This window comes from Vidua macroura, chromosome 2, assembly GCF_024509145.1.
Source record: "Vidua macroura isolate BioBank_ID:100142 chromosome 2, ASM2450914v1, whole genome shotgun sequence".
Lineage (NCBI taxonomy): Eukaryota > Metazoa > Chordata > Aves > Passeriformes > Viduidae > Vidua > Vidua macroura.
Window position 1 is genome coordinate 116,790,169 of NC_071572.1, and position 9,322 is coordinate 116,799,490.

Here is a 9,322-nt window from a genome sequence, read left to right on the forward strand (position 1 = left end):
AAAATCTCTAAATCCCTTTAAAGTTGACGTTTCAGGAGTGTTTAATCAAGTATGACTGCAGGGTTTCATTGCTCTCCAGGCAGGCCCCTCGGTGTCCAGCAGCCAGGCTCCATCCATGGCAGCACCCAGAGCCTGGCAGCTCTGTCAGGCTGGGGATTCCAGGCGTGCTGCAGGAGGTGACCGAGAAGAACCCTGAGTTCTTACAATCCCAGTGTCACTCAGGGGTCTCAAAACTGGTGCTGGAGTGCCCCAGGTGAGCTGGGGAAATCCCTCTCCAAGCACAGCAGGTGCTCCTCTCACCCCAAAATGCTTGAAGAGAGGGGGGAGGAGGTCACCTTTTAACATTACAGACAGACCAGAGGAGCAGGCAGCAGTATTAAAGGTAGCACAAATAAAAGGGCCTCTGTTGGCTTCAGGCCATTTTCTCCTGGAGTAAAAACAGAGTCAGGACCACCTTTTGTCTCACCAGCAGGCTCACTGCAGCAGCCAGTGCAAATACCCCAGGAACCATGGAGCTGTGGGAGCAGGGCGTGCTTTCATCAGGCAGCCCTGCAAGGAGCTGAAAACAGCGTGGTGAACCCAGCAGGAGAGCCTGGGGAGGGAGAGCCACGGGCAGGAAGGACCTGGTGCCACTCAGGAGTGTTCCTAACAAAGGCTCACAGCTCCCTGTGCCCTTCCAGCAGGGATTGCTGGCAGAGCAGGGCCCAGGTGCAGCCCCCTGCCCAGGGCAGGGATGCAGGGAGCCCACGGAGCCCCAGCCTGCTGGGCTGCCCCTGCCAGGCTCTGGGGAGCTGGAGATCACTGGAAGCCAGGTAAGAAGTGATTTGCAGTGTGCCTTTGACAGGTCTCCACACCTGCCTGCTCCAGGAGCGCTCCTGAGCCTCCAGCTCAGCTCATTAGGCTGCAGCACAGCCAACCTCTGTGCTGCTGCTGCTGCTGCGAGCACAGAATGAGCTCTGGGCATTGTGGCTGCACGCTTGCACTGGATTAGAGCCTCTTGCCTCCTCTCCAGGTGCATGTGTATGAGAAGCACTCTGAAATGAAAGGTAGAGAGCTTATTCAAAGAGGAAGTGGTCCTGCTTCAGGGGAGGCAATTCAGTGTTGACGTTATTGGTGCCCATAACTAATTAAACACTGAGGCTCATTGACAGGGCCTGTTAATCCTGTGGGCTGGGGATGCTCCACTTCTTTCCTTTCCAAGGGGCATCAGCACTTTAAGAGCCAGAGAGGGAGCAGAAGGTGGTGCCCCCGGGAGAGATTCAAATGAACATCCTGATTTGAAGGGAAGAGCAGATGTAAATCTGAGAGAGGTCCAGGGAGAGGTGAGGTGTAAAGGCTACGTGCTCCCTCAGCGCTCCCACTCTCCTCTTTGAAGGCAGATTTTGGGGTGGACATGTTTGCATAACAACTGGTGCTGTCCTCCCGAGGCAGGGAAGTATTCAAATAGCACAGCAGGGGGATGATGCAGGGGGATGAGGAGGCTTCCCAAGTCTAGTCATGTGTGAGCAGCGGGGATTTCCTTTCAATTCCTCCCTAAATCTGACCCTAAATCCGTGGTCTGGGAGCACTTGTGTGGTCTGTGCTGCGAGAGAGAGGTGCTGCTCAGGGGGGTCTGGAAATGCCTCAGCCAGCCAAGCCCCTCGTTCTGAGAGCCTCCAAATGGAGCTGCAGTTCTCTGGAGGGCACAGGGCTGCAAGAGCCCCTCCAGGCTGGCCCAAACACAGGATTTACCTGCAAAAGATGGTTTTTCCTCAGCTTAGCAAAGTCGGGGACTCACTGGCGTTTGGGGGAGGTTCAGGAGGTTTTCCAGGGCCCAGATACTCATAGTGGTTTTGGGTTTTATCCCAAGCCTGTCTCCTGTAAACTTTTGTAAGCTGCAAAGCTCCTTTAAGCTCCTGAAATTTGCCTTCCGATTCCATTTGGAGGTTTCCCTCTGCTGCAGTGTCACCTGGGTGTCCCTGGGACCCAGAGCAGTGTCCCCTGGATCCAGAGCAGTGTCACCTGTGTGTCCCTGGGACCCAGAGCAGTGTCACCTGGGTGTCCCCTGGACCCAGAGCAGTGTCACCTGTGTGTCCCTGGGACCCACAGCAGTGTCACCTGGGTGTCCCTGGGCCCAGAGCAGTGTCACCTGGATCCAGAGCAGTGTCACCTGTGTGTCCCTGGGACCCAGAGCAGTGTCACCTGTGTGTCCCTGGGACCCACAGCAGTGTCACCTGGGTGTCCCTGGGCCCAGAGCAGTGTCACCTGGATCCAGAGCAGTGTCACCTGTGTGTCCCTGGGACCCAGAGCAGTGTCCCCTGGACCCAGAGCAGTGTCACCTGTGTGTCCCTGGGACCCAGAGCAGTGTCACCTGGGTGTCCCCTGGACCCAGAGCAGTGTCACCTGGATCCAGAGCAGTGTCACCTGTGTGTCCCTGGGACCCAGAGCAGTGTCACCTGGGTGTCCCCTGGACCCAGAGCAGTGTCACCTGTGTGTCCCTGGGACCCAGAGCAGTGTCACCTGGGTGTCCCCTGGACCCAGAGCAGTGTCACCTGTGTGTCCCTGGGACCCAGAGCAGTGTCACCTGGGTGTCCCCTGGGACCCAGAGCAGTGTCACCTGGGTGTCCCCTGGGCCCAGAGCAGTGTCACCTGTGTGTCCCTGGGACCCAGAGCAGTGTCACCTGGGTGTCCCTGGGACCCAGAGCAGTGTCACCTGGGTGTCCCCTGGGCCCAGAGCAGTGTCACCTGTGTGTCCCTGGGACCCAGAGCAGTGTCACCTGGGTGTCCCCTGGACCCAGAGCAGTGTCACCTGGGTGTCCCCCTCTCCTGCTGACACCCTGCCCCGGGTCTCAACCACCAAAGGCTCCAACTCCAGCTGAAAAGGAACCCCACCCAGCCATTTGGCACTCCCTGGGTGTATTGCTGCACTCTAATCCTATTTCTCTGAGCAGTTTTCATCTTCTCTGCAGCCATGCCCTGGTGATTTTCCGCATGGCCTCAGCTGCTGACCCTCCCAGAGCATCCAAGGGAGAATTATTTCCCAGCAGCCCTGACAGATAAGGCAGCCAGGAGGATGGATTCAGGGCATTAGGCATGGTCTGTGCTCCAGCTGTGCTCACCTTCAGGAGCTGCCTGCCTGAAAACGCTGCACAAAGAGTTTTCCTGCTTAAAAAAAAAAAAAAAAAGGCATTTAAACGCTGGTTTTAAGAGATTTTCCATCATAAATTGATTTCTGGCTCTGGAGTTAAAATAAGGAAAATAAAAACCACTCTGGGGAATTCAGAAGTAAAGGAAGTCCAGCAAGATGGATGGAGGCTGTGCTCAAGTGTAATAGCACAGGTCTGTGTGCAGGGCTCTTCTAAGGGAGTTTCTTTCAGACCCATCTCTGACTTCTGACTTCATCTCCTCCTTTGTGGCACGGAGCAAAGTGCCTCAAATTCCTGCATCACAGGGTTCTTCTCTTCTGCCTGTGGAAGAGTGAAGTGAAACTCCTCTCCCTGTAAGTACAAACCTGGTGATGCATTTATTTCTGTGTTTCACACCTCAGCTGAGGACATTTTTTACTTTCCAGATTCCTGGTTGTAGACTCAAAGCTGAATTACCCAGATCCCTTGGGATCATTTTCCACATAGAAATGTAACATTATACGGAATAATTTGCATTATCTGGCACTTCCTTCCTTCCTTCCAAGAAGTAACTGGGCTCTGGTTGGCTTGGGTGGACAGTTTCCTTTTCATGGCTTTAGTTTTGGCTTTGATCATGTTGTGTAGGCACCTAAAGCTGTAATTAAATTAATACCATCAAAGGCAAGGTCTGGTATTTCCAGCACACACAAGCAAAAAAAACCCAGAATAGTCTTTCTTCCACTGCACTTCAAGGGGCCTTTATTGTCTTTGGTGGGCCAATTTTTTAAACTTGTGTTTTTTAACTGGTTCAAAGAGCTGGACAGCAGCACACATCAACAGCAGCACATCAACTTCTCCAGCCTTGTCTCAGGCAGGAGAAGAAAGCAGCCAAAGCCAGAGTGCAGCAGCAGTTCTGGACTGCCCGAGGCACAGCAGCCTCTGGAAGGGGTTTGCCCTGGTTTGCCCAGGCTTGCAGGGATCTGGGCAGGCTGGGAGGCACTCTGGCTCTGTGCCTGCACATCCTTTCCACACCAGAGCACGGCCCCAGCCCCCGGTGTCCCCTGAGACTCTTGGTGTGACAACACTTCCCTTCTGGTTCTCCTGGAGGATTGGCTCCCATCTTGTGCCTCCGCTCCTGGGTTCAGAAGCAGCAGCTGTGAAGCTCAGCCACTTCTTTGCCTTGTTGAATTTTGGAGCTGGAAGGGCGAAGCTTTGATGTTGGCTGGAATACTTGACTTTCCTGTACCTGTCTAATATCCTGATTAGGCTTTTGTATTTGTTCAAAATGAGAAATCTACGTTAAAGGGCTACACCAAGTACCTGTTGGCTTGATTTAAAGGAAACTAGCAATCAGCTGTTTTCCCAGGGCTGCAGAAATAAGCCCCACTCAAGCCTCAAGCTTAGCTGTTGTAAGAACAACTGTAATGACCCATTTTAAACAATTCAGCAGACGGAAGTTCGGGCTTTCTGCACTGGATTTCAACAGAGCCGCAATCTTGCACTTAGGAAATGGTTAACCCTGCAATTAGGCACCTTTAATTGAATCCCTGCCACTTGCTTAATTACAGCAGCACTTCAGCCACCCTGCGAGCAGCAGTGAAATCAGCCCTGCCCCACCTCTCCCAGCTGCCATTGGCTGCAAAAACCTGCTGGGCTTGACGGGCCGCACTCGGAGGGGATTTCAAGGCCAATAAATAGCAGGGCCTTGGAGCAGTCAGGAGTGGATCTCTCCCTGTCAGAACTCCTGGCTGGGGCCAGCCTGTCCCAGCAAACCCAGCCTGCTGCACCAGGAGGCCGCTGGAGGAGACGCTCCCTGTCGTGCAGCCCGTGCCTTGTGAGTCGGTGACTTTGGCCAGCCCTGGGCACAGCCGGAGCAGGGGCGGCATGGCGCGCTGCGTGCTGCACATCGCCGGGCTGATTCTCGGCGGCGTGGGCATGGTGGGCACCCTGGCGGCCACGGCCATGCCCCAGTGGAGGGTGTCGGCCTACGTGGACGGCAACATCGTGGTGTTCGAGACCGTCTGGGAGGGGCTGTGGATGGACTGCATCAGCCAGCTGGGCCTCAGGCTGCAGTGCAAGTTCTACGACTCGGTGCTGGCGCTGCCGCCGCCGCTGGAGGCCTTCCGGGCCCTCATGTGCCTGGCCGCGGCGCTGGCCGTCGCGGCCTTCCTCGCCGCCATCGCGGGGGTCACGTACACCCCGCGCGGCAAGCGGGGCCCCGGGGCCGTCAGCACCTTCGTCCTGGCCGCCGGGGCTGCCTTCCTGCTCACGGGCACGCTGGTGCTGATCCCGGTCTCCTGGACCGGGGGCAGCATCGTCCGGGACTTCTACGACCCCGAGGTGCCGGTGCCGCTGAAGCGGGAGCTGGGCGCTGCCCTGTACGTGGGCTGGGGCAGCGCTGCCCTGCTGCTGGCCGCAGGGGCCATGCACTGCCACTGCTGGTGCGGGGCTGGCGCGGCCACCAGCCCTGGCCACCCGCGGCTGGCCCGGCCGGCGCCGGGCGTCCATGCCTACGTGTAGCTGCTGCCCGCGGCCACCTGCTGCTCTGGGCACCTTGAGGATCGTCTCATTCCAGCCCCTGCCATGGGCACCTTCCACCGTCCCAGCTGGCTCCGAGCCTCGTCCAGCCTGGCTTTGGACACTGCCAGGGATCCAGGGGCGTCCTGTGATCTTCCTACTTGGCGCGTGCCGATTGACTCCTTGGTTTGCCTCCAGGTGTAAGGGAGGAGTAGTTTTGTTGCTTTGCTGTTCACTGCTGGCTTGGATCCCCGCTCTCTAGCGCCTGGCAGGAGCTGTTCTCACACGGGTGCTTGGTTGGAGCACAGGCCCCATTTCTCCGGGAATGAGGAATGGTGTGGGGACAGCAGCAGTCTCGAGGCTCTCGAGGAAGACGAGCAGCCTGCGCTGGGCCGGAGCGAAGGAGCCGCTGTGCCGTACCCCAGTGCCCTGCCCAGACCCCTGAGGTGCAGAGGGAGCAGGGCATTTCCCTGGGGAGTGGAGTGTCCCTAAGGAGTGCTCCGGGAGAAGCCTGGAGCTGGCAGCACGGCTCAGTGAGCAGGGAAGCTTCCAGCTTCCAGTCCTGGCACGGAGATGTTTGTGCTACCCCAGCAGAGGCCTCTGGGACTGTGCGTGGATTTCTCTGATGCTTGTGGAGCTGGTGCATCCTCCTCATCTCCTCTGCAGGGCACGGAACGTGGCTCATGGAACAGGTTTTTAATCATTTCCCCAGAGTTTGCCGTGACGGTGTTGGCTTCCCTGCTGCTTGCCGCCCCCCATGCTCTGAGGCTCCTCCTGCCCTGCAGGCAGCGCCTCCTCCTCTGTGAAGCTCGGCACAGACCGTGCCCTGTGCTCATGCAAAGTGCAATTCCCAGGCCAGGGAATGCACAGGCAGTCCCCACCTGCCCCTGGGAGCAGAGAGCTGCAGCCCACGGCTCCCAGCACGCCCAGAAAGCCAAGCCCAGACGTTGCTCCAGCTGCTCCGTGCTTGCCAGGCTGCCTTGGGAATGCAGCCAGAGCAGCCTGCTCCTGCCTGGCCGTCCTGCAGGACCCAGCAGCATCTGCAGCTGGCAATTCCAGCGTTCCCCACTGGAAACCTTGGAGTCTGCGTTCCACCCCACGATCAGTGCCCAAGGAAGGTCCAGTTCAGCAGGGTTTTTCTGGTTCTTTAGCCAGCGGTGGTGGGTGGCAGCATTTAAGGGGCAGTTTCATGGCACGGGGCTCAGCCTGACCCTTTGCTGTGGCTGGTGCTGAGAAAAGGCTGTGGTGCCTGTTTGGGCTGAGGAGAGCGACGTCTCTGCCTGTTCATCTGACTGCTCCATTTGAAAGAGAACACGGAAAGCTGCATTTAATTAAAGAGGCCTTTTATTAACTTGGCTTCAGATGATCTTAGATGAGACAGTGCCCTGCTCCACAGAAATTCATTACATCTATTAACTCAGGGGCATTTGCATTGAAGGCAGCCAGCTCAGATCTTGCAGTGGGAATTTTCGAGGCCCCGCAGAACTGGTTTCAAGTCTCCAGCTCATCACTCAAGCAGTCAAATCAGCACTTACTAATTCTAGATGGAAATTGAAGAAAACAGTAATAAATAGGTTTTTCTAGCACTAAACCATGGGTTTTTTTCCTGTTGTCTTAGGAAGTCTGTCACGGCAGCTGTCAGTGACAGCTGATTTCAGTGGAGTCATTCTGGTGACTTTGGTAATAATTTCCACTACCCTGAGGAACTCCACCTCCTGTTTTATTGTGATTTTTGTCCTACAATGCATATTGTGTTTAATATGGAACTATTGGGTGAGTAAGCCAGAACTGCACATTTTGGAGTAATTTAGATATGACATTTGTGATTAACAAAGCAGAGGATGGAGACATTTGCAATGCAAATCTGATACATATTTATGTGTAGGTAATGGATTTAAATGATGATGTATTCAGCGTAATGCAACTTTATGCAGATGTAAGTGCTTAAGAAGTAATTAAGTACAGTTTTCTGTAACATTAATTAGAGGATCCTGAATGCTTCCACTATCAGTGGGCTCATCTAGGAATCAAATTGGAACTGGGTGTGCCATTTGCACTGGTAACTTTATTTTCAAAGAGCAGAAAGATATAAAACTGTTTTATTTGAGCATTTAGCGTCACTTTCAAAGAAAACCTGAGCTTTTTTTTCTCTGCCATTAGCACCTGATGACTGCATGTTTCCCCATGTCTCTCTTTTCCCAGCGGATCAAAAGAGCAGCTCAGACAGCCCTGTGCTCGTGTGTGGGCTTGGAACCCAGCCCTGCTTCCAAGGGTGGAGCCAGGCTGGGCTGCTGCTGGCACGTCCAGCGGGGTGAGTGGCACAGGTGGCAATTTCTGGTGATGTGCTGGAGCCTTGCAGGCTGGCAGGAACGTGTTTAAGAGCGTGTGGCACAGGAACAGCTGCCTCAGGTGGAGCTGATCTGCGGGAGGGGGAGCTGGGGGTTGCCTCCTCCTGCTGAGCAGCACTGGAACCCCCACGCTATGGGGAAAAGCCCACTCAGAGGGTTAGGAGATGTTCTGTGTCTGTGTGCAAGGAAGGCATTTGGCACCGAATGGGTGCATTTGTGCCTGCTAAGGGCCACGGGGTTTTTCCTCTTCCTTTGCCCTGTTCAGATGCTCTGAGCTGACTCGGGAGCAGGAGCAGGAGGAGGAAGCTGTAAGCCTTCAGCAGAAAACCCTGCAGCTGAGCTTTGTGACTGAGCTGCTGCTGTTGATGAGTTTTCTGAGGGTCACAGGAGAAGTTTGGCTGGAGGGGACTGATGGAGGAGCTGGGCCACATCCCCGTGCCCAGGGCTGCACCTGCTCTGGAAAATCTCTGGCTCCTGCTGGGTTATACCCAGCCAGACCCCGTGTCCAGTGACCCTGAGCGTCCAGGGGCATTCTTGGAGCTTACCCGGGTGGCTGAGCTGTCCTTCCATGAGACAGGTGAGGCGAGGACGCTCAGGAACAGGAGCAGTGCAGCAGGACTTTTTGGGAAGGAGCCACCTGGGCGCTCCTGGAAGCAGGGTGGGAATAATCACTCCTGAGTGCACCTTGCTCTGGCAGGGAAAGGCCTGGCTGTGGCTCTCACTTGCTGTGCATGGGCCAGGGGTGGCTGAAACCTCGTGCCAGGCTGCTGTGTGCTGCAGCTCTGCTCTCCTGGAGGAGGGCAGGGGGAAGCTGCCCTGGTGCTTGGTGCCCACAGCCCCAGGCACAGCTGGCAGAGCCTTCAGCCTCCGTGGGCTGCCTGCAAAGAGCTGGTGAAATAGTTAAATCTCTGGTGTAATAGCCTGGTGGTTTTGTGTGCTTTGATGTTTGGTGATTGCAGGACTTTGGAAACAAACGTGTCCAGCTGAGATCTTGCTGTGTATTTGAAATAAACTTGTCCAAAAAAGCCACAAATGCCATATATATATATTTTTTTTTTAATTTATTTATTTCAGCAGGAGACAGAGGAGTCCTGCGACTTGATTTGAATAAAGGCAGAGTGCACCGGGAGTTTTCTCTGGGAGGGCACTGCCTCCTTTTATCCCAAACTGCCGGCTGCACACCGCCCTCCTCCTTCCCCCACTGGCCCAGGTACCAGGAAGGTGTGCCTGCCCCACATCCCCCCTTGAAGGGGATATCTTCCCCCAGAGATCCCCCTGTCTCTCTCAGGAGCCGGGTACCAAACCTGCTGCCCGAAGCGAGCAGGGACAGCCAGACCCACTGCAAAGCTGTCA

At 55.5% G+C, this 9,322-nt stretch overlaps 1 protein-coding gene across 1 annotated transcript; it reads left to right on the forward strand.

Annotated features, from left to right (window-relative positions):
- Positions 1–3,219: 3,219 nt before the first annotated feature.
- On the forward strand, positions 3,220–8,001 carry LOC128804334 (claudin-8-like). The gene has a single exon (XM_053972003.1). It carries the CDS (start codon positions 4,989–4,991, stop codon positions 5,622–5,624), a length of 636 nt encoding a protein of 211 aa, XP_053827978.1. The 5' UTR covers positions 3,220–4,988; the 3' UTR covers positions 5,625–8,001.
- Positions 8,002–9,322: the final 1,321 nt, after the last annotated feature.

Excerpts from the sequence above, each read along its gene's own strand:
- LOC128804334 (XM_053972003.1), top strand. The coding sequence starts at position 4,989 with ATGGCGCGCTGCGTGCTGCACATCGCCGGGCTGATTCTCGGCGGCGTG.